This window comes from Saccopteryx leptura, chromosome 5 (genome assembly GCF_036850995.1).
Source record: "Saccopteryx leptura isolate mSacLep1 chromosome 5, mSacLep1_pri_phased_curated, whole genome shotgun sequence".
In the NCBI taxonomy this organism is placed as follows: Eukaryota; Metazoa; Chordata; class Mammalia; order Chiroptera; family Emballonuridae; genus Saccopteryx; species Saccopteryx leptura.
In genome coordinates this window covers 3,953,391-3,981,329 of record NC_089507.1, presented here as the reverse complement: position 1 = coordinate 3,981,329, position 27,939 = coordinate 3,953,391, and the positions used below count along the sequence as shown (strand labels likewise).

At 61.1% G+C, this 27,939-nt stretch overlaps 1 protein-coding gene across 1 annotated transcript; it reads left to right on the top strand.

Annotated features, from left to right (window-relative positions):
• Positions 1-4,528: 4,528 nt before the first annotated feature.
• WFS1 (wolframin ER transmembrane glycoprotein) lies at positions 4,529-27,279 on the top strand. Its single transcript, XM_066384959.1, has 8 exons — positions 4,529-4,694; positions 9,956-10,188; positions 14,836-14,918; positions 15,392-15,536; positions 18,134-18,304; positions 19,089-19,169; positions 20,258-20,403; positions 24,705-27,279. The coding sequence occupies exons 2-8, from the start codon at positions 9,957-9,959 to the stop codon at positions 26,508-26,510; spliced, it is 2,664 nt and encodes an 887-aa protein (XP_066241056.1). The 5' UTR covers positions 4,529-4,694; position 9,956; the 3' UTR covers positions 26,511-27,279.
• The last annotated feature ends 660 nt before the right edge of the window (positions 27,280-27,939 follow it).

Here is a 27,939-nt window from a genome sequence, read left to right as displayed (position 1 = left end):
GTGAACCAGGGATTCTGGGTGATCCCGACGTGTGGGGGGCGGAGGGAGCTCACTGATCGTGACGAACGCACCATCGGGGAAGCACGCTTACAGCGGGGAGGCTGCGCCTGTTGGGGGGCAGGGGGCGTAGGGGACCTCTGTACTTTCTGCTCAGTTGTGCTGTGAACCTACAACTGCCCTAGGAAATCAAGTCTATTTTAAAAAGATGCAGGAGGAGGTGGAAGAGGAGAAAAAAGTGAAGTCAGCACCTCTTCCAGGGAGCCTTCCCTGACCACCACTGCCATCAGCAATATCTCTCCCTGCCAGGCACCTACAGGCAGGCCTGGCTTCCCCACGGTTGTCCCATCCCTCTTCTCTATCAGGTGGCTGGTGTTTCCAGCTTGTGAACCAAGACGGCCATAATAAACCCCTTCAGGGTGGGGCCACAGTATTTCCTCTTCCTGTGGCATCGGGGATGGCTCGTGAGGGAGCACATAGTAGGTGCTCAATGAACGCTTCCTCCTGCACCCTGACGTTGATAAGACGGACTCGGCATCCAGTGAGAAATGTGGGGTGCTGGGTATTTATAAAGGCGATGGCCGTCCCAGTGCGGGTGGACGTCATTCCTTCGGGGCTGAGTGGAACCAGAGGAAGGCACGTTTGCTCTTCACTTGAACTGGAGCATTCATCTTCTCCCGTGCGCGAACACTGGTGCCCCTGGGTCTGGGGCCTGCAGACAGGACTGAGGGCCACCACCGGCTGTCCCGGGCTCCAGCTCGCAGACGGCAGATCGTGGGACTTCTCGGCCTCCATCATCGTGTGAGCCGATTCCTCACAGGACATCTCATTCTCCATCTCTCTATATGTCCTGTGGGTTCCGTTTCTCTGGAGAACTCCCACTCATGACTCATGACCAGTGACAGCGGGAGGCCAGGGACATGGGGGAGGTCCCGAACGGTGGCTCTCCTCCGTGCAAGGCATTCGTCCTCCTGCCTCGAGATTGCTTTCACGCCCTCAGTGTTCTTCCTTCCGTACGAAACTTCTAAATGTACTTGATGAGTCACCACGAGGCCCTGAAGCAGCGTTACTTCTGCACCTTCCGAGATGAGTAAGTGACCCCTCTGACTCCCGGAGGGGTTCGGCGCAACGCGGGAACAATGCAGTGTGTGGGTGTGTGGGTGCGCGCGTGGGGGCTGTGGAGGTGGAGGCAGGTGGAACAGATGAGCCCTGATGTCACACCCAGCCCTGGTGACACAGAGCCATGTGACCAGCACCCAGACCTCCAGCAGAACTCTGGCCACTTCTGTTGCTATCCCAAGAAGGCTGCAGAGGGGCCTGTGAGCTCAGGTGTATGAAAGTACATAAAAAAGGGGGGGCTCTGTGTGGGGGTTAGGGTTCCAGGCAGGAGGGGGAAGACGGAAGGAGCATAATTAAACCGCTATTTCCCTGTTTATATATTAAAAGTGAATGGTAACGACACCCACCTCCCATGAGATTTTCTTCTCCCTCTCCGTCCCCCAGGCATCACAGCTCACCCCCGTACTTCCTGCATCTCCCCCCAACCAGGTGTGACCTTAGAATGTTCTGACTTCACTCCGCCCCTCGCGCCCTCAACTCCTGGGTTTGCTAAGAAGGACTCCATGTTTTATGTCCAGGGTAACGCAGGGTTCCCTTATAGTGTGGGGCAGATATTTCAAGGATTTTTACTTAGCAATTGCCGTACAAAACCCCAGGCGTATTGAAATTAAACCGTATATTTTGCAAGGGTCACCGCTCACCCCCACTTCCTATACTCCGCCATCTGCTCTGTCATGAGACCTCGGCTGGGACTGAACAGTCTCAGGGCGAGGGGGACTCCGTGGGTAAAAGGGAACAAGGCTGGGGCCCTCTCCGGGTGGTCATGCCGGTGTGTTCTGTCCTTTGCCCCCAATGACAACAGATGCCGTCACAGCGGGGGGAAAGCTCCTCAGTCAGATCATCAGAGTCCCTGGACATTGTCCCAGCGTCCCTTGGGAGTCCAGTACCACTCCGATTCCTGCCACTGGACGGGACTGGTTCTCTGTGGGAGCTCTGCAAGCCTTGCCCCTTCTGCTTGGAGTTGGAGACCTCACAGGACAGCCTCGGCCCCGCCCAGATGTTTCCTTCCAGCATTCCTTTCCTTGCCGGGTCCCCTGCTGCTCCTCTTGGAGCCCCTGTGCTTTGCCAGGTGTGTACCTCCCGGAACTGGCCTGCAAGCCTCGCCTTTTCGTCCTTCCATCCAGGTGGTTTCGTGTTTCCCCTTCACGTTACAAAGTGTTATTTACCCCACCTGACCTTCCCGTTGACTGATTTTTCCTCACACTGACAGCCCTCTTTCTGCCTTTGCTTACGACGTTTAAAGTTCCTTTTTTAGTTTTGTAGAATATGTTAAATGTTTCTATGCTCTGACCGAGGCTCCTAAAGCAGACTCGAACATTTTTATCGACGTCCACCTTCTTCTTTTCTTTAGCTCTCTCCAGGAGGAATGGTCCCATCTGTCCTCTTCCCTCTCTGCTTACTGAGTCTGCTCAAAGGTTTTGGGGAGTGTCTTGGCCTTCTCTGTGATGTGTGCTCAGGCCCATAAGGACCAGGACATGGTGGTCCCCTGGGCCAAGTCCTGCTGGTGGGGACCGCTCTCCTTCCAGCCTTGCAGGGGTAGGAAGGGCGGCTGGTTCCCAAGGGTGGACTGCAGGGCCATCCAGGTTGCCCCCCCCCCCACTCCTCTGAACAATAAAGATGGATGGGTTGGAAATAAGACAAACTCATCGAATTGGATTTTCAAAGAGCCTCTAAGTTCCCAGATAGGTAAATGAAAGAGTGGGTGCTTCTCAAAATTAACACAAAACGTGCTGCCTTGTTAGTGAGGATGGAAATCAAATTACAATAGCAGAGACCATTTGTCAGTTACCAATGCAGGAAAGGGTAAGGAAAAAAAAAAAAAGAAAGAAAGAAATTCCCTAAGTCCCTCAAGGGTGAACTGGAAGCAACTCTGAGAAAGTACCTTTGAAAACGTTGTTTTGGTAAAATGTATTTTTGATCTCAGAAAGCCTGTCGGGACCTAGTGCTTCTGTGTCTGGGACTCCACATGTACCCGTGCACATGTAGGACTGCGGTGACTTTGTCCTAGTGACACAGTCACATACGTACCCATACACACACCAAAATCACAGTGACTTTTAGAAACCCTTTCTTAAATATGCAGAGACCCCAAACTGTAAACAGTAATATAGTCCCCAAGTAATATTTTTCTCCTTTCTGTTTTTTTTTTTTGGGGGGGGGGTATTTGTATATCATAAGGAGGGGGAGAGCTCTGTGTGACTTTGGATAAATAACTATGTCTGAGCCTCAATTTTCTCATCAATAAAATGAGCCAGTGCCACCCACCTCATTAGGTCTTTGGGATAAAATGAGAAACCTCAGTGTGTGAAAGACCCCACACTGAACCTGGGTCAGGATGGGTGACCAGGGTGGTTTCCTTCTTTCCCCTGAGAGCATCACAGTAGTAGATGAGAAGACAGGAGGAGGTGGGGGGAGGGACAGCTGAGAATAGAGTGAGGTGAGTGGTTTGAACCATGCAGCATTGATGAAAGCCCCCACCCCCACCCCGAGCGGGGTAATGTATAGGCGGGGGATAGAACTCATCTCCAAACCCAACTGGACTCTTTGCTCCCGACTCCTTGGTGACGCATCTCTGACAACCACTCGGAGTTCAGGTTGGCCATGAGGACTGAGCAGAGAGCAGACAGTCTAGGGTGCCCCCGGGCCATGGGCCAGAGCCTCACAGCCTCACAGTCCCAAGGGCCTCACGAATAGACCTTTGCCCTCATCTCCCAACCACACCTCTCAGACGCTGGACCGGACCAAAGATGACGGTTTGCAAACTCCCATGCTTTGCGTCACTCCCTGGGCTAAGGGTTATTCTTAAATGCATCCCACAATTACCTTGTGAGCAGCGTGCTACGTGCGTTTGATTTTGTGCGTTCAAAGCAACACTTGGCTACATGTACACATTTTAAATGGGCCACATTTTTCTGTCCCTGCAGCTCTCTCTGTCTCTAGCGGGGCTGGAATTAAGGCATCTGGCACATAGTAGGCGCTTAACCTGTTAAGATTGCAACAGCAAGCATAACGAATCTGAAGTTGGGGCCAGAGCGGTGGGTGAAAGGTGACACTAGTTTTGTCCAAGTGTCCAACCAACCACCTGTTACTGACGAGAGGCCAGAGGTCTCACTCATCAAGAGACGAGCCCCCTTGCGGGCGGGGCCGGGGCGGGGCGGGGCCGGGGCGGGGCGGGGCCGAGGCCCGAGTCCGCTCGGAAACTTCCGTTGTTGGACGCGTCCCCCGGAGCCCTCCTGCCAGGTTGCGCGGGGGACTAGTCGGGGGCAGCCAGGCCAGGCGCACCGTGATTGGTGAAGGTGCGCAGTGATTGGCAGGCGCGCCGGCCGCTCAGTGGGCCGAGCCAGCGTCGCATCCTCCCAGCCGCGTCAGGAGTGGAGCGAGGTCTGTGGCCCCGCCTTCGTCCCCGCCCCTCTCCGCGCACTGGGCTGCACTCACCAGCTCCCTTTGCAGTTGACGCCGCCCGCTTGTCCCGGCCACTTTCCTTCGGCCCCGCGAGTCCAGCTCTTCCCGAGTAACTTTGCGGTGAGCCCGGAAGCTCGAGGGCGTCGCGGCGCCGCGTGAGGCCCACTCGCGGGCCGGTGAGTACTTCGGGGCAGGGCATGGCGGCACGAGGGGCTGGATACTAACTCTGGAGCCCCCTGAGGCGCCGCCCGTCTCGGGCCTCAGTTTCCCCATTGAGCAGATGGGCGGCCGGTTCCAGCGTTCCCCCTTTCCCCTGCAAGTTCCCCAGAAATTGAAGGGCGGAATCCCGTCCGCTCCGCGACGCCACGGCGACCCCTACCCGGGTGGGGTCTCTCAAGGGGGGTGATCGCCCCCTGGGACCCCAGCGCCCCGGGAATTAAGGGGGCACCGCGCGCTCCGAGCGCTTCACACCCGCGAACCTCGCCGTGAAACTCCCTTGTGGGGGGAAAACAGGCCCGAAAGGCAGGTGGCCGGTGGCGCCGGGTCCCAGTGCGTGGCAAGGGGCGCCCAGCCCCCGCCGCACTGGTCCCGAGTTGCCCCGTCATGGCCCTTCCCCCGCAGCCGTCGTTGGGACTCAGGGCTGCCCTCAGTGCCTGCCTGCCAGGCCGCTGGAAGGCGCCTGGGCCCCCAAGTTGGGACTGGAGTAGGGGTGGGGGTACCGTGGAAACCGAGCCAGTACCACCGCCCCCACACACACCCCTGCCCCAGGGGGGACCAGCCTAAAAAGTGCTTGCAGCGCAGCTAGAATCTGTATGACACTTACTGTCCCTGGGACTCCTCCTGGGGAAGAGAGGGGGACAGTGGCAGCCCCTAGGCTCTGGCTGAGAGGAGCCAGGCACTCCGGAATGTTCATTTCTGTTTTGACAGATGGAAACTTTCTGAGGAATCTGACCCAGCCCTTGAGGGCTGGATGGAGCCATGTCCTTGTCTTATTTTTGGTTGTTGGTGTTAAGAAACTTTAAGGAGCTGACACTTGTATAATACTTAACCCCCCCCACGTTATCTTAGAGGTAGGAATGATAGGTCCATTCCACATGAAGCTGAGGCTGGCTGGGGTCTGGTGACCTGCCCGGGGCAAGCGCAGCCCGCTTCTTCGCACCTGGACAGTGACCCCTGGAGTTCGGCCCCGTGTAAAGGGCTTTCCTTTCTGCCGCGACCCATCCCCTCACGGAGCGCGGTGGGCACCCTCGGGGGCGGCTGCCCGAGCTCGCTGCAGCCCGGGTAAGGGAGCTGTCCCAGAAGCCACAGAGACCAGTGTGGCCCTCCTGTAATTCTCATGGGAGCCCCCAGGCGTCCGACCAGGGACGACCATAGCAGTCCCTTCGTCCTTCCCTTCCCTCAGCAGGCGGACCTTTGACTAGATACAGGAAAGGCTGTTGGGAGACCACCCACCTCACCTACCTTCTCAGGATGAAGAGCGTGTGGAGAGGCTCCCCATTCAGGTCTCCTCTGCCCTCCCAGGCCAGAGCTGGACACTCCTTCATAACTGGTCACAGAGGGGGACAGCTCAGCCCTGGCCCCCTGAAACACCTATGCAGCAGAGCAGAGACCAAGCCCTGGTCCATGATGGTGGTGCTATGAAGAATCGTAACAGAGATGGAACTTGGCTTTATATGGCTCCCTCGCCTCTCCCGAGACCTCACCTCAGAAAGTGCCACCACCACCGTGGTCCTTAGCCACAAACCTGCCACCCTCTGCTGCCCCACCCCTCACAGTCACTTGGTGACGCTCCTGTCTCTCCAGGCCCCAGAGCTTTGTTCAGATGCCTGCGCCATGCCAGGCCTTGCCACCTCTTCCTGGACAGCTGCCCGGCGGCCCCTTTCCTGGTCCCCATCAGGTCCCCACACAGCCCCAGTGGTCCTTTCATTGCCACTTCCTTACTCAGCACCGCCCTGCACTCCCTTCTGGCCCGAAGCCTGGTACTCACTCAGGCCCTCGGGACCGGCCCCTGCCACCCACTCAGCCTCTTCTCTCGTCCTTGTGGCCCTCCCCAGAGGTCACTTCTCAGCTGCCCACCCCTTTCTGGGTAGGCTGCTGGCTCACCGTCCCTCCTGCTGGCTCACTGTCCATCCTCTGCCTTTTCTCCTGGGCAGCCCCTGCTGGAATGCCTCCCACCTCCCCCCTCTCTCCCTCCTTTCCTTCCTCCCTCCCTCCAGCCTGACCTGGCCTGTGCCTGCTGTCCTGAAGGCGGGGACCAGCCTCTCTTCTGGGGTGCCTGCCCTGCCCCGTGAGCCCCCCTGTGAGGCCCCCTCTGGGCCTCCGCCCCACACTCCCACTCTGCAGTTGTCTCTAGGTGTCCTCCCGTCCAGACGGAGCTCTCGAAGGCCAGCCCCACAGCAGTCTCTGCGCAGGGGGCCCGAGAAGGGCCCGGCACAGGGTTGGGCAGGCGCACTCCAGGTGCCAGGTGTGCGGTGGGGGCTCGGCCGCTGGGAGACGCTGTGGCTGTCCCTGACCACTGCCCTGGACATTCCCAACTTGACTCCCTCTTTGTTCCTATGGACTTGGCACTTGGGTAGAGCCGGAATGTTCCTTGGTTTGGCCCTTAACACTCTGGCAAAAATAGGCCCCTGGGAGCCTCCAAGGGCCTGTGCCCTTGTCTTAAGGAGCAGCCTGTGCCAGGGGCTGGGCCGGAGCAGACATCCCAGGCCCTGAGAACCCCTGGGCCCCCTCCCTCAAGGTCCCTGTGACAGGTGTTTTAAAATAACATTCGTAATACAAAAACTAGGGAAATACATTTAGAAAAAGAATAAAGTAAAACCACCTGCCATCCCTTCACCCAGAGATGGTATTACCATTTTGGAGACGTTTTCTTCCCTCTTTTTCTGCATATAAACTTGGTTTCATCCTAAATTGACTTCAGCTAATATCTTGTGTTGCTTTAAATCCCACTTTACAGAGTTATACACACATTTTCCTCATCTTTAAAGGTCTCCTGCGAGGTCGTGGTTAACGCTGCACAGTGTAGCACCATGTGGAGGGCGTGGCACTCATCACCGCCCTCTGGAGGGTGCTGGGAGGACCAGTCCTGATGGACAGCAGGCAAGAAGGCTCTGCAAGGGCGCAGGCGTGGTCAGCCGCTGCGTGTGCATGTGGAGGAACACCCGGTCTGGGAGCCAGTGGACCAGGGAGAGAAGGTGTAGTGGGGGCCAGGTTGCAGAGGCCAGTGGGGACCAGGTCTTGACGGGACCCTTTTCCCAGAAATTCACAGAGGCTTTGTGGATCGGAGTTCCCATTCCCACACTGTGAGCTCTGCGACCTCGAGCAGGAATCTCGCCTTCCGGGATCCACGTTGGCTCCTCTGTGGAATGGGCGAGGGTTGAAGGAGAATCCGTTCTCCATCTGTAACACCCGGATGTTACTACCTAGGCCATGGGAGGAACCCCGAGAAAATCTTTAGGGAGCGCTGGGAACAGAGCACATTCCAGATGACGTGTTTGTCATCATTATTAAAAACAGAAATGCCCCGACATGTCAGCCTTTATTCAGGAGAGCTGCTCTCTGCCACTCCAGGAAGATGGCACTTGATTCTGGGGCAGCAGGAGCCACTGGAGATGGCCAGGGAGGACGTGGCCCCCATGGTTCATGTCCTGCCCTTATCGCTGTCTCAGCCGTGACCCGCCTGCGCTCGGCTGTGTGTGCCAAGTCCCCAGTGGCCCCCACCCACAGCCGGCAGCGTGCTCACTGTGCTCTGCACAGGCCACCGAAGGACTGTCTTGCAGAAGTTGCCTCTGGTTCCTGGAAGCCTGGAGTTTGGAACAGCCCTGAGCACTGCTTTGATCTCCAGGCCGGTTTGCATGCTGGACTGTGCTCTCACTTTGGCTCCCGGGGAAGTGTTAACGTAAGGGCTCAGTCGCTCTGAGGGAGGTGTGTCCAGATGGAAACACATAACATTCTCTGGTGGACACGGATCCGATCTTTGTTGGACCCCTGTGTAGCTGGGGTGAGGTGAACACGGTCTGTAGTGCCACAGAAACATGTCGGGCACCTACTCCATCAGGCTCAATGCGGGGAGCCAGGTGTTTGATGTCCAGGACCCTCACCCCTCTTGTGCACCTCACGGTCTGGCCTACTTTATCCTCACAGTGTCCCCAAGCATTGGGCTGTGGTCCCCGTTTACAGTTGAGGGGACTGAGGTGCAGAGAGGGCCGAGGCTTCTGGGGACAGGGCCAAGGTCAGGGAGCCCTGGCAGGGCAGGGCAGGGGCCCGATGTCCTCGTTGCCAGCCTCTGCCCAATCTGCACGTGGTAATCTCATCTCAGTGAGGAGGGTGGACAGGCCTTGAGTCGGGGAGGGGCGCGGCACCCGCGGCAGTCTGAGGAAAAGCCTCACGGGGTCCCCACGCCGCGTGCACGTGGTGCCAGCAGTCTCCGTGGGTTGTCCCCCGGAGCCCAGCCAGGGCCCCCGCTTGGCCCTCACTGCAGGGCCCGTGCCTCAGCCCCTCGACGAGCCAGCAGGGTTTGTGTCTGTGCTGCGGATGGCCCTCCGGGACCGCGGAAGCCCTCCCCTCGCCGTGGGCGCTCTGGTGCTTTCCAGTCGTCGGTTCTCGGACGCAACTCTGCTGTCCTCGTGTGCCTCTCGCAGCCGTTGAGGTCTGAGATTTCTGTCCTGTGGCTCCAGCCTGGAAAGCCGGGAGAGCTGCCTAAGTCCTGGTCCACCCTGCCGTCCTCTTCCCCTCAGCTCCTTCCGGGGCACCGAGGGCCAGTCCTCCGGGCCTCTCTCCGGCCCCTGGTGGCTGCGGGTCACTCCCGCGTTCCCTGGGTCACAGTTGCATCACTCCAGTCTCTGCCTCCGTCCTCCCTTCACGGGGTCCCCTCTCTGTCTCTGTTTCCCTCCTCTCCTTGCAAGGACACCAGCCACTGGGTCAGGGCTCACCCATACCCAGGATGCTCTCATCTGAAGATCATTCGTTACACCTGCAGAGACCCTCTTTGCCCAAATCAGGTCACCTTCACGATTTGGGGTGGGCACAGGTGGAGGCCGCCGTTAACCCAGCACAGCCAGGCCCTGCCCGGCACCCCGTGCGGAGCAGCTTGTTGACTCCTCGCTGCATCCAGTCATCGTTCCCGCTGCTCAGACGATGACAACGCGGCCGCGTGCCCCGTGCCCCTTGAGGGTGTCAGGGCCTGAGCTCCTGATGGCTGGGCCCGCTGGGCCGACGGCCTTGAGTGCGCTTCCTCCCTCGATTTCCTCGTCTGTAAGATGGGGATGGGCCTGTGGGGGCTGCTGTGAGGCCGGATGAGGTCCACCCTCATCCAGGATGCTGGGCAGCCCACCCTCTCTGCCTCTGCCGTCCCCTCCTACGAAAAACCAGAGGCCTGAGCCTGCCCAGCCCCACTGGCCCCGCTGTGCGTCTGACTCGCAGCTTTTCTCGCTGGCAGGATGGACTCGAGCGCCCCTCCTGGGAGCCCCTCCGGCTCACAGCCTCCGCCAGCCCCACAGTCCCAGGCCCGCTCGCGGCTCAATGGCACTTCCTCGGTGAAACAGGAGAAGAGTGGGGTGCCCCAAGCTCCTGGACCCCAAGTTGGACCTGGACCAGATGGGGGAGACGCAGCGGCCTCAGCAGTGCCCCAGGCCCCTTGCCCCAGGAGCCGAGAAAGAGTGGATGGAACAGGTAAGGGGACGGGGCCTGAGCGGCTGGACTGTCCTCAGCCCAGGCCAGGGCCGTTCCGTGGACGCAGGGTGAGCACCGAGCCCTCGCACAGGGTCAGGCTCCCCTCGCAGCCCCTCCCCAGGGGCTTCCCCACAGCTCAGGGCCCCGCCACTCCGTGAGTCCCGTCCGCCCTCCCCTGCGCACGTGCTCTGCTGTGACGTTCGCAGACTCGGGCCGCAGCAGACGTCAGACGTCAGGTGGCCTTGTTGCACTTGTAGTCAGAGGACTGCAGCTCCCCGCAGGCGCCACTCGGGCATGTGGGCAAGCACTCTGCTCGGTTCGGGAGCCCTGTGTGGGCACTCCCTCAGGGCCAGCGGCCACCCTGGCAGGTGCCAGGCCCAGGCCCAGGTCTCCGCTCCCTCTGACCACTGCCCGCCCAGGCTGGGCTGCCCAGGACTGTTTCCTCCACACAGACACACACACACACACACACACTGCATTCTTGGGCCTCTGGGGCTTCTGCACCCCCATGCCTTCCCAGAAGGTGCCTCCGGGCAGAAGTGCGTCCCCCGTGTGGTGCTCAGGTGGGACGGGACAGCTGGTCATGGTGCTGGCTGCCTTGCTGTCACTGGGTGGGGCGGGGTTTGGGGTTCAGTCCATCCTCTGTCCACCTGCTCTTCACTGAGCACAGCCCTGTGCTGGCCCCGAGTGGCCATGGGTGGCACCGGTGAGTCAGACCTGGCCCAAAGCGTTCAGAGCAGTGGTTCTCAACCTTTCTAATGCCGCGACCCCGCAATACAGTTCCTCATGTTGCGGTGACCCCAAACCAAAAAATAATTTTGGTGGCTACTTCATAACTGTAATTTTGCTACAGTTATGAATCGGAATGTAAATACCTGATATGCATTATGTATTTTCCAATGGCTTTAGGCGACCCTGCCGGGGTCACGACCCACAGGTTGAGAACCGCTGGTTCAGAGGCTCATGGGGAACAGGGAAGCATGGGCTGTGGAGCCCTGAGGTGGCCCTGGACCTGGGGCTGGGGGTGGAAGGCCTGCTGTCCCGGGGGAAAAAGACGCCTGAGCAGGCGTTAGCCTGGGGCGAGGGCACAGTGTGGCGAGCCCCAGGGGGAGAAACGGCCTCACCTGCGGTGGGGCTGGGTAGGGAGAGCCCCAGACCTCCTGGGTGATGCAGGGACGGGGACAGAGGCTCGGGGTGGTGCTGTGTGTCCGGCCTGAGACTGTCACACCAGGAGGGACAGGGACTCCTCCACCCGTCGAGGCCTCACTGTAAGTGTCAGGGATGCTGGCCGCAGTGGAGCCCCGGCCCCCGGTTGTGATGTTTGAGGGAAACAGCTGGTGTCAGCATTTCTCTTTCTGATCGTTTACCCAGTGCCTTTCGGCACATGGTCAGTCTATTCTCACAGCTGCCAACCCTGTGACGAAGGGACCCTGAGCTCCAGGGCAGCTGGGCGGGTCAGCACGAGCCTGTGCCCGGCTCTGCAGTGCTGCTCCGAGCGCCCCGTGGGTGGAGAAAGCCCCGTTCCTCCTCCTCCCGGGTTACCGCCCCCCCCCCCCAGCACAGAGACTGTCCCACACCCTCCCTGGGCCACACGGGAGCCTCTGCCATGCTGTCACCACCTCCACCTGCTGAAACCCAGCCTGACTCTCAAGGCTCTACCACCTCTTCTACTTTCTGACCTTGACCCGCAAGGAGGAATGCACATGCCACTGTCACCTGCACGTGTGCCCGTGTGCACCCTCGGTCACGGGGCTGGAATCTCCACAGCTCTCCTTGTCCTGTGTGTTGCAGTCTGACAGTCTCCACTCTGTTCCTTGTATTTGGGAGTAAGTGCTGCCTCCGACGGTTGATTTTGGCCTTAGTGGGTGGAGACCTGCTCTTTGTAGAACTCTCTGGGATTTGGTGCCAGATTAGTTCTCCTTGACCTTTTCCTAACTGAACTCCCAGAGCGCATGTCTGCACCTGGACTGTTTATGAGTGTTGTGGCCTGAGGGGTCCAGGAATGCCCAGAGACTGGCTAAAGGCTGCTGGTGCCTTTGAGGTCGTCCCCCAGCCTGTTTCTGCATCTGTGAAGTGGGTGCAGTCGTGCTGGCCACGAGGCGTCCAACGGGGACTGCACCAGGGCTAGGACCTTGTGGGGGTTTTGTTTGTTTTTTGTTTCTTTATTCATTTCAAAGAAGAGAGAAAGAGAGAGAGAAAGAAGGTGGGGAGGAGCAAGAAGCATCAACTCCCATATATGCCTTGACCAGGCAAGCCCAGGGTTTCAAACTGGCGACCTCAGCATTCCAGGTCAAGGCTTTATCCACTGCACCACCACAGGTCAGGCAGACCTTGTGCTTTGAGCGAACATTCCAAGGCCCTGGTTCATGCGGAATCGTGCTGAGTCCCCGCCCCTCGTCCCTGCAGGTCCTTCATGGTGACGCAGAGATGGGCTGTGCCTTGAGCTGCTTCATGAATGTCACCAAGCGTGGTCCTGGCCCCTGGTTCCTTCACTGAGGTCCCATTCAGACCTCTTTGGGGCTTCCCCTTGCACCCACTGAGTTTTATGACCCCTACTAAGCTCCCCTTTGGGACTGGCCGTGACATCAATTCAGGCCTGTGTGTGTGTGTGTGTGTGTGTGTGAGAGAGAGAGAGAGAGAGAGAGAGAGGGAGAGAGAGAGATTTCTTCTCTCCTCCGAAGGAGACTTATGCCACAAACTGTGTGTGTGTGAATAAATGTGTAGGGGGGGGATGCTTTATCTCCCCCCACCACCACCACAGGGTGGGACCCTGTGACGCCTGACTCTGGTCCCAGTTGAGATGAGGCTACGTTCCCCCCAGGTGGTCTGTGTGAGCTGAGGAAGCCCCAGGCCCGCACTGCCACCTGGCCACCCTCACGTCTCTCAGCCTCTGTGTTGTTGTTTTCCCCTAGAGAGGCCACTGCCCAAGGCGTTCGCCCCAGCTCAGCAAGGCCCCCACGATGAGCACCTGCTGTGGGTGCTGCTCTCCTCGGGACAGTGACCCCTCACAGCAGCAAGGAGTGGAGCCCTGCTAGTTTCCCCATCTAGAGAGAGGAAACTGAGGCAGAGGCTTGTCCAAGTGACCAGCTGCTGAGTGGAGGGCAGCCCGTCTCCTGCCCCACAGCAGCCCCTCCCGCGAAGCCTTGGAGGCCCCCAGGCTCTGGGTGCAGCAGCCGAGGCTCCCTGTTCGGCTTACGAAGGCCTAGCACCAGACTTAGGCTCTTCTGATCTTGTCTCCTTCAAAGATCTCCACGTTCCCCGCTCTTACCTCCAGTAGCCTGTGCCCGGAATCTCAGTCCCACACAGATTCGCCGGCCGCAGGGTATGGAGACCAGATCTGGACCTGGTTTCAAGCTGGCTGATGCAAACCAGCCCTGGAGAGGGAGTCAAGAATGTAGTTTCAGATAAGAAGAGTCAGGAAACAGATGTGGTTTCTGTTTGGTTCTCCCGGAGAGGAGGGGAAGGAGGGAGAGGAGGGGAGAAGGGCAGAGGGGAGGGGAGGGAGGAACAAGCCCTGGGCAGGGTGGCAGCCTTGGGGTCCCAGCCCCCCACGACTGGGCCTGCTGTCACTTTCTTAGTTGCTCCGCGTTGTCCCTGGTCACTGATGTGGACTCAGCGAGCCCCACCCTGCAGGCCTTGCACAGGTCAGAGATCATTGGTCTGAGAGTGGCTTTTCAGGTCAATTTTTATTAACTCATCTGTCCATCTAGCACAGGTGTAGGGAACATCAGCTAAGTACCGACAGGTCACGAGAGTAAATATTAACGACACTCCATGCTGAGCACCATATAGTCATTACCTTCATTGACTCACTTCTCCAACATTTTTCAGAGGAGAGAAGCAAGGGGAATGGGTTAAGGAATGACCCTGGGCCCCCAGCTGGTGACGGATGAAGTCGGGATTTGAACGCAGACCTAGTCTGTGCTTGCCGTGGGACCAGCTGCCAGGGACAGCCGTGACCGCAGAGGGAGCGCAGTGTGTGCCCATGCCCACGCCTCAGGCCACTTTCTCCGGGAGCCCTGTGTCCGGAGGCAGAGCGCCCCGTGCACGAGCCAGCAGAGATGGCTGGGGTTTGAGCCCGGGCTCGACCGCTGGTCCCCACTTTCTCCGGGAGCCCTGTGTCTGGAGGCAGAGCCCTGTGCACGAGCCAGCAGAGGTGGCTGGGGTTTGAGCCCGGGCTCAACTGCTGGCCCCCACAGTCTCTGGGGAGCCCTGTGTTTGGAGGCAGAGCCCTGTGCACAAGCCAGCAGAGATGGCTGGGGTTTGAGCCCGGGCTCGACCGCTGGCCCCCAGAGTCTCTGGCCAGGCTCTGGTGACGGGGAGGAGGCTCAGTCCTGCGCCCAGCTGCTCTGGTGCAGGGACATGGTGGCACTCAGGCCAGTGTCCCGGCTCTTTCCATGCGGGCCACCAGAGAGACTGAGCTGCTGCTGAGAGCTGCCCCCTCCCCACATGCTGGGGTGTCTGCTTCCCATGCTCCACGCTGGGAAGGCAGAGCTCGTGGGGTGTTCTCTCTGTCTTCTCTGCACGCCTGACCTGGATCAGCACGTGAGGTGCTGCTCCGGGTCTGAAGCCCATCCCTGCTGTCCTGTCCAGTCCTCTGACAAGCGACAGCGACCAGCTTTGTGACATCTTTTTCCTGTGTTAAAGGACCCGTGACGGGAGATGTGGAAACGCCCTTTGAAGAAGTCCTGGAGAAGGCCAAGGCTGGGGACCCCAGGGCACAGACAGAGGTGAGAGCGGTGGTGTCTGGTGGGTGGGCCTGGAGGAGGGCTCCGTGGCCCAGGGAGTCTGGTGCCTGAGGTTGGTGCCAGCGTGACGGCACCTCCGTGAGCCGAGCCCCTTCGTGGTGTTTCCTTTTTGCCCAGTCACCTTTCCTGCCTCCCCGCTCCTGGTCCTGCTCACACCTGGTCTTGGGCACCACCTCTTTCAAGATGCCCTGCCTGGCCTTGGTGCCCACCCGCATTCGCACTGGCTCTGTGGAGGGGCTGCCACACCCTCCTGTCTGAGGAGCGTGTGCCCCGAGGGTGCAACAGGCCTAGCCTGGTGTGGACACTAGTGGGACCCCATTCCTGCCACCTTTCTTCCTGGCCTGGAACTCGGAGAAGAAGAGGGTCCCGGAAGCCCGGCTGCGGGGATCAGGTCGGGGCCCCGCTTTGTGTGGAGGCCGCTGCGGAGCGCGGTTTGAACAGTGTCTTGCTCGCAGGTGGGGAAGCACTACCTGCAGCTGGCTGGCGCCGCAGACGAGGAGCTCAACAACTGCACGGCTGTGGACTGGCTGGTGCTGGCCGCCAAGCAGGGCCGGCGCGAGGCCGTCAAGCTCCTGCGCCGGTGCCTGGCGGACAGAAAAGGTGGGCGCAGGGCGGGGCGGGGCGGCGCCTGGCGGACAGAAAAGGTGGGCGCAGGGCGGGGCGGGGCGGCGCCTGGCGGACAGAAAAGGTGGGCGCAGGGCGGGGCGGGGCGGTGCCTGGCAGACAGAAAAGGTGGGCGCAGGGCGGGGCGGGGCGGTGCCTGGCGGACAGAAAAGGTGGGCGCAGGGCGGGGCGGTGCCTGGCGGACAGAAAAGGTGGGCGCAGGGCGGGGCGGGGCGGCGCCTGGCGGACAGAAAAGGTGGGCGCAGGGCGGGGCGGGGCGGCGCCTGGCGGACAGAAAAGGTGGGCGCAGGGCGGGGCGGGGCGGCGCCTGGCGGACAGAAAAGGTGGGCGCAGGGCGGGGCGGGGCGGCGCCTGGCGGACAGAAAAGGTGGGCGCAGGGCGGGGCGGGGCGGCGCCTGGCGGACAGAAAAGGTGGGCGCAGGGCGGGGCGGGGCGGTGCCTGGCGGACAGAAAAGGTGGGCGCAGGGCGGGGTGGTGCCTGGCAGACAGAAAAGGTGGCGCAGGGCGGGGCGGGGCAGCGCTGTGGATGTGTGCCGGCAGCTAAGTCACAGCTGAAGTAACACCAGGGCGGGTCTCGCTGAGAAGCACGTGTAGCTTCCATCCCGGCAGTGGCTCTGCCATTTAGACAGTGTTTTTGGAGCACAGGTGACGTGTACGTGTGACAGAGGATGCATTTTCACGTGTTAGCGTGTGTTGGCATCTACAAGTCGATCCCTGCGGGTTTCCGTCCAGACTGGGGCACAGACCCCACAGCCGGTGCGGTCAGCCGGAGAACGTGACAGCAAAGGCCTCCTCAGTCACGCTCGCTATCAGGACGGGGTCGGGCAGCGAGGTGTAGCCCAGCCGCGCGTGCTCACTGTCACGTCACCCTACCAGGGAGACAGCTGGGCCCTGTGTCAGGGACAGGCCCCTTCCTGAGCGTTCAGCACTCAGAGCAAGATAAGAGTCCATGTTATAACTGGTCTTTTTAGTGGCTTTCTTTTCCAATTATAGAAGTGTTTTATGCTTACCATAGAAACGTGGACTAGCCTGACCAGGCGGTGGTGCAGTGAATAGTGTTGGACTGGGATGCAGAGGACCCAGGTTAGAGACCCTGAGGTCGCCAGCTTGAGCGCGGACTCATCTGGTTTGAGCAAAGCTCACCAGCTTGGACCCAAGGTCACTGGCTCCAGCAAGGGGTCACTCAGTCCGCTGAAAGCCCACGGTCAAGGCACATATGAGAAAGCAATCAATGAACAACTAAGGTGTCACAACGAAAAACTGATGATTGATGCTTCTCATCTTTCTCCATTCCTGTCTGTCCCTATCTATCCCTCTCTCTGACTCTCTCTCTGTCTCTAAAAAAAAAAAAAAAAAGAAACTTGACTAGAGAGAAAACGTGAAGACACAAATCCCCCTAATTCTGAAGCCAGAGAGAGGTGCTCTGCAGTATTTGCACTGTTTCCTTTTGGTTTTGCATCATGTGTTTCCAGAGTTACATTTATTGTGTAGAATCTGTTCTCTTTGGAGATCAGACTGACGCCTTGGAACACATGGAGTTGGGGGTGTTCTGTTAGCCAGTTTCGCACCAACCTAGCATCCCGTTTCTGGAGCAGGCCAGAGCGGGTCCATGCGGCCCACCCGCTTCATCAGAGCCACAGTTCCCAGGGGCCGGGAGGGGCCACGTCAGGATGAGGACTGGAGGGAGTGAGGGGAGCAAGTCTGGAGGACAGCATGACGCACACAGCACCTGCCCACGTGGTCGCCCGGGGCCGCCCGCTGACGGGCCAGGCCGAGCCTCTGGCCTGCAGAGTGGGCACAGGCAGGGACTTAGGCCCAGTGTCTTTTCCAAAGGTGCTGGAAAGCCTCTCACATGGGTGCCTTCCCAGCCCCCTCAGGCAGAGCTGCCCAGGGCTTGGGGCAGCACTGAGGGTCCTGGGCGGCGGGACGAGGCCCCTGACCCGGGGCTCGGGGCAGCACTGGGGGCCCCGGGCGGCGGGACGAGGCCCTGACCCGGGGCTCGGGGCAGCACTGAGGGTCCCGGGCGGTGGGACGAGGACCCTGACCCGGGGCAGCACTGAGGGTCCCGGGCGGCGGGACGAGGCCCCTGACTCAGGGCTCGGGCCTCAGGGCTCGGGGCAGCACTGAGGGCCCCGGGCGGCGGGACGAGGCCCCTGACTCAGGGCTCGGGCCTCAGGGCTCGGGGCAGCACTGGGGGCCCCAGGCGGCGGGACGAGGCCCCTGACCCGGGGCTCGGGGCAGCACTGGGGGCCCCGGGCGGCGGGACGAGGACCCTGACCCGGGGCTCAGGGCAGCACTGAGGGTCCCGGGCGGTGGGACGAGGACCCTGACCCGGGGCAGCACTGAGGGTCCCGGGCGGCGGGACGAGGCCCCTGACTCAGGGCTCGGGCCTCAGGGCTCGGGGCAGCACTGGGGGCCCCGGGCGGTGGGACGAGGACCCTGACCCGGGGCAGCACTGAGGGTCCCGGGCGGCGGGACGAGGCCCCTGACTCAGGGCTCGGGCATCAGGGCTCGGGGCAGCACTGAGGGCCCCGGGCGGCAGGACGAGGACCCTGACACCCCCTGTCCCTCAGGCATCACCTCTGAGAACGAGCAGGAGGTGAAGCAGCTGTCCTCCGAGACCGACCTGGAGCGAGCCGTGCGCAAGGCAGCCCTGGTCATGTACTGGAAGCTCAACCCCAGGAAGAAGAAGCAGGTGGCCGTGTCCGAGCTGCTGGAGAACGTCGGCCAAGTCAACGAGCACGGTGCGCGGCCTCCCCGGGGGTGTCCTGGGCCATTCCGCCGGAACCCTGGGGGAGCCCTGCGGGGGATCTGGGGGCCTACCTCAGGGCCCCCAGGGACCTGCTGGTGGGGATATCATGGGTCTCCTAAGTCCCAGGGAGGGTCCTTCTGGGATATCCCTCTGTTCTTGGGGACCCCTTCCTGGAGCGTGGGTGGCACCCAAGAGGCATGCTTGATGTGACACAGGGAACCACCTGTGGAGCCCAGCCCCCCCGCTGGGTCAGAGCCTCTCCTCCTGTCACTGCCCACTGCCAGCTCCTGCCTGACCAGCCCTGGCAAGGACTACAGCAGGTGGCGCGGGGGAAGGACAGTGAATGTGCGCCCACGGAGCGTGGCCGGTGGGCGATGTTGATGAAGGGCAGGAGGCTTCCGTCCTGGCTGTGCTCACTCACTGAGCAGACTCGAGTGGAGTCCTCCTCCACTCGGGCTGGGCTCACGGGAAGGGCCTGGGCCCTGCCCTGGAGAGCTCATGTGTCCGGGGGAAATCACAGCAAGGACAAGGCCAGCAAAGGTGTCTGGGGACAAGACATGCTGGCCAGAGATCTGCTGGGTGCAGTGTGGCGACTCTGTCCACAAGGGGATGGCTGTGCCCAGCAGAGGCACTGAGTCAGCCCGGTAGGGGGGCCGAGAGTTGGCTGCCCAGATCCTATAGCCCCCAGAGCTCAGAGCCCCCAGGAGCACATGGCCAGTTTGTGGTGGAGGGTGAGCTGCAGAGCCTTGATGTTCGATCCGCTCTGTCCCCTGCAGATGGAGGGGCGCAGCCAGGCCCCGTCCCCAAGTCTCTGCAGAAGCAGAGGCGGGTGCTGGAGCGCCTGGTCAGCAGTGAATGTGAGTACAGCCGCCAGTCCTTCCGCGACAGCTCCCCGGCCGCGGTGCCGTCCCCTGTGCCCCACGTCCCCTGTGCCCCACGTCCCCTGTGCCCCACGTCCGCTGCGTCCTGTGGGGTTCAGGCTTCGGCCCCCTGGGGTCTCGAGGCATGATGAGCGTCAGTTCTCCGCACGGGGACCTGGGCCCCGCCCACTGGGAGTGCACACCTTAGCGGGAAGAAGACACGAGCAGAGAGCGGCCACATGACAGTCCCCGTGGGCTGTGGGCTATCCGGCCCTCCGAGCACGTCAGCCGGGGTGAGGCAGCAGCCAGCACATGAAGGGCAGAGTGTGAGGCTCCAGGTGGAGGGGACCGGGGGCCCCCAGGGGGCTGTGGATGGAAAGGAGTGTGGTGGGGAAGGGGATGGAGGGTTGGGGGCTCAGGACCCGGGCGCCTCTGGGACAGCCAATTAGAAACCACCGTCCGATCCTCCGTGAGCCACACCATGCGGTGCAGCTGCTCACGATGGCGATGGCTGTGTCTTCCCTCTCCGCCCTCCTGGCCCCCTCTGCTGGCCAGAGGAGTGCTCCACGTGGACACGGCTCTCAGCGAGCGTCCAGTCTCAGTGGGCGTGACTGCTGGACGGCAAGCCCAGGTGGGCACATGCCGTCTGTTCCCCCAGCCGAGCGCTCCCCAGTGTTCGGGAGAGTGTCTGGGGCGCGGGGCGCCTCAGTGGGTGTGGCCGAATGGCGGGTCGGGGGTGTCTGGGCAGTCGGCAGCTGTCACCAGCGCTGTGAGATGCTGGAGCTGAGGGAGAGCAGGTGGCAGAGAGTGCTGCGCTGGTGTGTGATCTGGGCTCATGGGCAGCAAGCAGACCCTGGGCACGAAGAGCCAAGGAGGAGGGATGGCACGTCGCCAGTGTGCAGGGGCGGGGCGGGGTGGGGCCGGCACCCAGCAGCCCATCTGCCTCTCCTCCTCAGTGGCCGGTCCTCACCCACCCGCCAGGTCAGAGCCCCACCTCAGCTTGGCCCCGGCCACTGTCCCTGCCTTGCCCGTGCACATGGGTGACACCATGGGTGGACCCCATGCTGTTCTCTCTTGCACTGTAGCCAAGAACTACATAGCGCTGGACGACTTCGTGGAGATCACCAAGAAGTACGCCAAGGGCATCATCCCCGCCAACCTGTTCCTGCAGGACGATGACGATGACGAGCTGGCCGGCAAGAGCCCCGAGGACCTGCCCCTGCGCCTGAAGGTGAGCGGGGAGGGCCCTGGAGGGCACCCGCCTGTGTCTTTCTCCAGGGGGCAGGGGCCGCATGCCGCAGTCCGACTGTGATTTAGACTTTGTCATTTTGAGAGATTGTTCGTTTACAGTGCAGCATGGAGGTTAGTTCCCAAAAATGCCTTCTCCCCAAACAAAGTGCCAGTTCTCAGGAGACCAGGAGGGCCCTGAGGGACGCCGGTGTGCCCAGCTCTGCGAGGGCTCGGGGAGAGAGGCTTGCTGGGGGGCTGGCACGGTGCCCGTGGGCCAGTCTGGAGAAAGGGAGCCCACCCTCGCCACCGCGGTTGACCCGACAAAGAAGGAGTGGGGAGCCCCCGTGCGCGGGAAGCCAGGAGTGTTGGCAGGCCCCTGGGGTGACAGCTTTTGTTTCCTTGGCGTTGTGGTTGAGGCTTGAGTCACAGACATACCCGGGGCTACACTGCCCTCACAGACTTACCCACAGCTCAGTTCACGGGCCGCGCTCCCGGGGCCCACGCCCCACTTTGCAGACGCCAGGTTTCCAGGAGTCTGCTGCCCAACCCAGAGGGTCCGTCAGCACAGGGGCCTCCGGGCAGACGAGTCGTCACAAAGCCCAGCGTAGTTCTCCAGAGTCCCTGCTTCTGCACATCTCCGCTGACCAGACTCATGTGGTAGAGGGGCTGAAGGAGTCTGGGTCAGGGCAGGTGACCGCCCAGCCCAGAAGGTGGGCATGGGGGGACAGGCAGCCAGCTGAAGTCCCCCGTGCTGGACACAGCTCAGCGTGAGCACAGCTGGGAGCCCAGAGGTGGCACTCGGGCCGGGCCGCCCTCCAGGTGGGAGGCAGATGCAGAGACAAGTGGTCAGGGTGCTGTGCGGCCCCGAGCAGCAGGCCTGGCAGCCACGCGCATGGCCCAGGGGCTGAGTGTAGTCCTCCCAGGACAGGTGGCACGTCCAAGGGGACGGTCCTGAGGTGCGGGGCCGGACGGTCGAGGAACGTGACCAAGGGAGGTCGTGATGTCTGTGGAGGTCGTGATGTCTGTGGGAGGTCGTGACGTCTGTGGGAGGTTGCGATGTCTGTGGAAGGTCGAGATGTCTGTGGGAGGTCCACGCAGAAGCAGGGATCTGGGTGTCCTCGTTCACATTGTCCCAGGATGAGCGCTTGCAATGCCTGACTTCAAAAGTGACCTGGCCGGGACAGTAAATCATGTCACCCTTCTGGTGGGCACTGAGCTCAGTGCTGTGAAATGTCTGAAAGTCTGTTTGGGAAAGAGAAATGTGAAGCGTTCCGACAAGAAATAAGTGAGGCTCTATTTATTGAAACTGTCAGGGCACTTGATTCCTTCACGAGTTTTCTCATTAAAAGTCTTTTGCAAAAGAGAGACCGTGAATCATAGCGGGCGCCTCCTGAAACCGAAAGCTGTTCCAGCTTTTAATAGCCTTTCAGGGAACAGGAGGGGACGCGTGTCTGGGGTCTTCTGCCCCCGAGTGAGCGATGACAGGCGCCTGTGTGAGCTAAAGTGACTCCCACAGAATGTTCCAGACTCCAGGCACTTCTCTTCTCCAGCCTGTCATGACAGATGAGACCCACTTGAAAATAAATGTAGTCATGTTTTAAAATCTGCACTGTTTTTACATTAAAATATTGCAATCCGGTTTGGAGTAACCTGCCTGGGCCTGGTGAGTTCAGGCGGGCTCTGCAGAGGGCCAGCTGCCCGGCTCTCACGGTCCGCGGCGCGGCTTCTGGGCTTCTCGTGGGGGGGGCTGGCTGCTGGTCTCAGGCCTGGCCGGAGCTCTCTCTGAGGCCCTTTTACAGAACTTGACTTCCTACTTTATTTTTAAAAAGTTCTTTCCTGGTCAAAGGAGAGCTTGTTTCCGATTGTTTGGGCTTTCTCTTTGGGAATGTCTCTCGTCTCACGGTTCGGTGGGGCTGCCAGGAATCGGGCGTGCTGGCAGGTCCCAGAGGCAGAGCCGGGTCCCCGCAGGGGAGAGCTCCCTGTCACAGCTGCCTGGGCACCGCAGTGTGCAGGCAGGGCCCGGCTACCATGGCGCCATCTGTTCCAGAAGTTTCATTGTCTTTTAAAAGTTCTCACAACCATGGGATCATGTGGCTTCATGGGCAAAACAAAAATAAAACACGCATGAATGGCTCTGCCGTGGCGATAGGATTTCAGATTAGCGGGAGGTACCAGCTACCTGGGGCCCCCATGCCGCCGGCTCAGTGCCGCCGGGGGGTTGGTCACAGAGGGTGATGGTGGGCAGCCGTCGTGCAGCCCCTCTGCCGGGGTCAGTGAGCGGCCACGGCCGACGCACACGGGCTCCTTCTGGAGCTGTTGGCTTTAGCCGCCGGCCGGGCTCTGGCATGAAGGGGCCCCCGGCCCCCCCAGAGGAGGCCTGCAGCGGGATTATGTTCACTGGTTTGTTTGCTCTCTGGCCAAGTCTGGAATCCCCACCGAGGCTTACTGCACGGTGCCCGGGGGCCTCAGAGCCGTCCCCCAGGTGGGCGTCTGCACCAGCTGCTGCCGCGGTTGCTGGCCTGGGGCGGGGCCGCCGTCTGCTGGGTCCATTGTTTGTTCACTGTGCTGCTTGTTATACAGCAGCGTGGGAGCGGGCTGTCACAGACACACGGAGGCGTTCAGCTCTTTGCGCACACGTGTGTGTAAGGAGTCCAGCTCTGTGCACACATGTATGTGAGTTCAGCTATTCCTTCACATTGTATGTGTAAGGAGTTCAGCTTCATGCACACGTGTGTGTAAGTTCAGCTCTTCGTGCACACGTGTAAGGAGTTCAGCTCTTTGTGCACGTGTGTGTAAGGAGTCCAGCTTCGTGCATACATGTGTGTAAGGAGTTCAGCTCTGTGCACACATGTAAGGAGTTCAGCTCTTTGTGCACGTGTGTGTAAGGAGTCCAGCTTCGTGCATACGTGTGTGTAAGGAGTTCAGCTCTGTGCACACGTGTGTGTATCCATCCACACTGTCTCCTTCGGGAGCCCACCCTCCGATCTGCGGCGAACTCACACCTGGTTGTTTCCAGGTGTCCTGGTCATCTTGAGATAATAGCCAACTCTCTTGGGCAGATGACAGCCACACCCTAGTGTTGTCACTCAGTCATGCTCAGCCAGGACCCCTCTGCCACCCTTCAGTGGAGCGGGCAGAGGATCCTGAGGGCTGCGTGGAGGTGGTGCAACCTCCCTCACCTGGGCAGTGATGGGGACCCATCAGGGGGCCCCTTCAGATGGGAGGTGGGCACGCGCCAGGCTTCGTCGCCCCTCCAGAGACCCTCGGACCTGGGCCCTCCTCCCCACGCACTGTGAGGATGGGCACCGTCCACGACTTTCTTGCCTCACCCCTCCAGTCTGTCTCCCATCTCCCCCGAGCTCTGGGAATTCTGCACAGGAAACCGGGGAGGTGTGGGGGTCCATCCTGGACGGCAGAACCGCCCCCACCTCTGTCCCGAGGCTGCTTCCCGACTCACCTCCCCCCGGCACTTCATCACCTTTTGCTGTGGTCACAGCCAGGGTCACCTCTGCCCTCTGCACTGGGTGCAGGCTGGGGACAGGACCGAGGCAGGGACGGGGCTGCACTTGAACGTGGTTGTGAGGGTTGTTCTGGTCTGTGTGGTGGGGTGTATAGGGGTGATGGGGGCAGGAGCTGGCTCTCAGCGTCTCCTGTCACCAGCACACATGTCTCACCTGGCCCCATTATAGTTGAACCCTCCCCACTCAGTAAAGGTGGCCACACCCCCACTCTGCACATTCACACAGAGCTCTTTTCTGGGGTCCCTGCTCCCCCAGCCACTCCTGGGACCATTCAGAGCCCAGTGTCGGTTCTGAGGACCAGTTCCTGTCCCCGTGAGTGGATGGGGAGCCGAGGTGGAAGAGCTGAAGTCCTTGCCGCTGGGGGGGGGGGGGCGGCCCAGGGCACTGCCGTCTGTACAGCACGGGCCCCCGGGGAGGGAAGGTTCCTCCAGGCCCCTGAGGTCTCACAGGGAGACCCGCACAGGTGAGTCTGGAAACCTGAGCAGAAGGTCAGGCTCAGGCATGGGGCGGGAGGGGAGTAGGGGGTGGCTCCAGGCGCCCCAGGGAGGGGCTGGGCCCGCAGGATTGGGTGGAGGGACCATGGAGCCCGGGAGGACACTCCCACATGGAGAGGGCATTGCAGGGGAAGGACCTTCTCTGACCCGGGCCCGCCGTGGGAAAGCAGCAGGGGTGGGTCGTTCACTGTGCCCAGAGCTGGGGTGGTGACTCCCAGGGAGTAATGAGGTGACAGCAAACGGGCTCCCGTCCTGGCCCCAACACCATCTTCACCCCCTTCCCGCAGATGGTCAAGTACCCGCTGCACGCCATCATAGAGATCAAGGAATACCTGATCGAGATGGCCTCCCGGGCGGGCATGCACTGGCTGTCCACCATCGTCCCCACCCACCACATCAACGCCCTCATCTTCTTCTTCATCATCAGCAACCTGACCGTCGAGTTCTTTGCCTTCTGCGTCCCCCTGGTGGTCTTCTACCTGTCCTTCGTCTCCATGGTGATCTGCACCCTCAAGGTGTTCCAGGACAGCAAGGCCTGGGAGAGCTTCCGCGCCCTCACCAGCCTGCTGCTGCGCTTCGAGCCCGACCTGGACGTGGAGCAGGCCGAGGGCAACTTCGGCTGGAACCACCTGGAGCCCTACGCCTACTTCCTGCTCTCCGTCGTCTTCGTCATCTTCTCCTTCCCCCTCGCCAGCAAGGACTGCATCCCCTGCTCGGAGCTGGCCCTGGTGGCCGTCTTCTTCACCGTCACCAGCTACCTGAGCCTGAGCACCTCGGCCGAGCCCTACACACGCAGGGCCCTGGTGACCGAGGTGGCCGCCGGCCTGCTCTCCCTGCTGCCCGCCCTGCCCTTCGACTGGCACTACCTGAAGCTCCTGGGCCAGACCTTCGTCACCGTGCCCGTGGGCCACTTCGTCGTGCTGAACGTCAGCGTGCCCTGCCTGCTCTACATCTACCTACTCTTCCTCTTCTTCCGCATGGCCCAGCTGCGCCACTTCAAGGGCACCTACTGCTACCTGGTCCCCTACCTGGTCTGCTTCATGTGGTGCGAGCTGTCCGTGGTCATCCTGCTCGAGTCCACCGGCCTGGGGCTGGTCCGCGCGTCCATCGGCTACTTCCTCTTCCTCTTCGCTCTCCCGATCCTGGTGGCCGGCCTGGCGCTCATGGGCGTGGTGCAGTTCGCCCGCTGGTTTGTGTCCCTGGAGCTCACCAAGATCGCGGTCACCGTGGTGGCCTGCAGCGTCCCCCTGCTGTTCCGCTGGTGGACCAAGGCCAACTTCTCGGTGGTGGAGATGGTCAAGTCCCTGACGCGCAGCTCCATCGTGAAGCTCATCCTGGTGTGGATCACGGCCATCGTGCTGTTCTGCTGGTTCTACGTGTACCGCTCGGAGGGCATGAAGGTGTACAACTCCACCCTGACCTGGCAGCAGTACGGCTTCCTGTGCGGGCCGCGGGCCTGGAAGGAGACCAACATGGCACGCACCCAGATCCTGTGCAGCCACCTGGAGGGCCACCGGGTCACGTGGACGGGCCGCTTCAAGTACGTGAGGGTGACGGACATCGACAACAGCGCCGAGTCGGCCATCAACATGCTCCCCTTCTTCATCGGCGACTGGATGCGCTGCCTGTACGGCGAGGCCTACCCGGCCTGCAGCCCCGGCCCCGCCTCCACGGCCGAGGAGGAGCTCTGCCGCCTCAAGCTGCTGGCCAAGCACCCCTGCCACATCAAGAAGTTCGACCGCTACAAGTTCGAGATCACGGTGGGCATGCCCTTCGGCGCCAACGGCCCCCGCGGCCCGGAGGAGGACGACGTCACCAAGGACATCGTGCTGCGGGCCAGCGGCGAGTTCAGGGGCGTGCTGCTCAGCCTGCGCCAGGGCAGCCTCATCGAGTTCAGCACCGTCCTGGAGGGCCGCCTGGGCAGCAAGTGGCCCGTCTTCGAGCTCAAGGCCATCAGCTGCCTCAACTGCATGGCCCAGCTGTCGCCTGCCCGGCGGCACGTGAAGATCGAGCAGGACTGGCGCAGCTCCGTGCACGGCGCCCTCAAGTTCGCCTTCGACTTCTTCTTCTCCCCCTTCCTGTCAGCCGTGTGAGGGCGCGGGCGCGGCCCGGCAGGGGAGGGCGGGGAGGGCGCCTCCCTGTCAGGACCCTCCTCCCGGGGTCCCCCCAGCCAGACGCGCAACACTAATGCTGAGCATGTGTGCATGTGTGCGCTCGCGTGTGCACCTGCAGGGACCTCTGCCTGTGCGGTCTGGGCCCCTCCGGGCATGGCTGACTGCATTAGCTCTGTCACCTGGAATGCCCAGTGTCACTGGAAATTGCATGCATGCACCATCTTGACCCACGGTCCCGACCTCTCAGAGTCAAGCTGGTGTGCCCGGCTGGGCAGGATCCCCGTCCCACATAGCACTGGCTGTGACATTCTCCCTCCCCACCCCTCCGAGCGCCCGGCCCCTCACGCACGTCTGTGTTGGATTTGGTGTTTGATTGTGCTGTGTAAACTCAGCCTAACCTCTTATTTATTTGGTTGCTGCTAAGCCGTGATGGCCGCTTGCTGGTCCTGCGGACTCTGTCTGCAGGATGCCTGAGCTGTCACATGGCCAGGGCCCCGCCTGACTCCTTCCAGACCGGAGGCCAGGAGAGGCGGCTCTCCTGGGCACAGCACGTCCATGCTGAGCTCTGAGTCCACAGCTCGCCTCTCGCTTCTCCTGTCCAGTGGGCAGCGGGTGACTCTGTGAGTCTCACGGGAACGAGAACCCGGGGCGCCCCTTCCGGCCCTTAGGAAAGCTTGCCCACGTTCCCTAACGGAGCTGAAAGGCGAGGCCCTGAAGCAGCTAAAATAAAGCCTGTGATGAAATCTACTGTCCTCTCCTTTCCCTTGTTTAAAGAAGTCCTTTGTGAGACCTGAAGACCAGCAGGGTCCACGCGTGCGCTGAACTCAGTGCAGGTGCAGTTTGCGTGACAAAGCACAGAACTGACATTCTCAGTAGTTGACGAGCCGCCTGCCACTGAGCGGCCCTGGCACCACCTCCAGGCCAGGGCCCCTGCGTCCCTGGCCGCAACCGCTCGGCTGTCCACTCAGCGTCTGAAGTGCATGTGGTCATGGTTATTTGTGAAACTCAAATCACGGGTGAAATAGCGCACACATTATTCGTGGTTTGGTAGCTGCCACCCACCCGGCAGCATGTTTGTGAAACCCTGTGCTGTGTTCAGTGCTGGTCAGCGTTCGCTCGTCCTGGTCAGCCTGCAGCCCTGCATGCCGAGGGTCAAAGGTCAGCCCATCCCCCTCTCCAATCCGGAAGATTTGAGGCCACGAAAGCCATCACAGTTCAGCTTTGCCCCCAGACTGGCAGTTTCTGAGCAAACACAGGGGACATCCAACCCTAACCCTGCATGAAGGAGGTACCATGGCAACCCTGCACCACAGAACCAGGGGAGAGAAAAACGGACTCCAATAGGAGCCACAGAGTCAGGACGGGACCGAGCTGCCTGTCTCCTGTCCCCTGGGCCACCACTCTGTAC

Coding starts and splice junctions, on each gene's coding strand:
- WFS1 (XM_066384959.1), top strand. CDS start 9,957: ATGGACTCGAGCGCCCCTCCTGGGAGCCCCTCCGGCTCACAGCCTCCG. Junction 18,305..19,088: donor CGGCCAAGTCAACGAGCACG/GTGCGCGGCCTC, acceptor TGTCCCCTGCAG/ATGGAGGGGCGCAGCCAGGC. Junction 19,170..20,257: donor GCGCCTGGTCAGCAGTGAAT/GTGAGTACAGCC, acceptor CTTGCACTGTAG/CCAAGAACTACATAGCGCTG.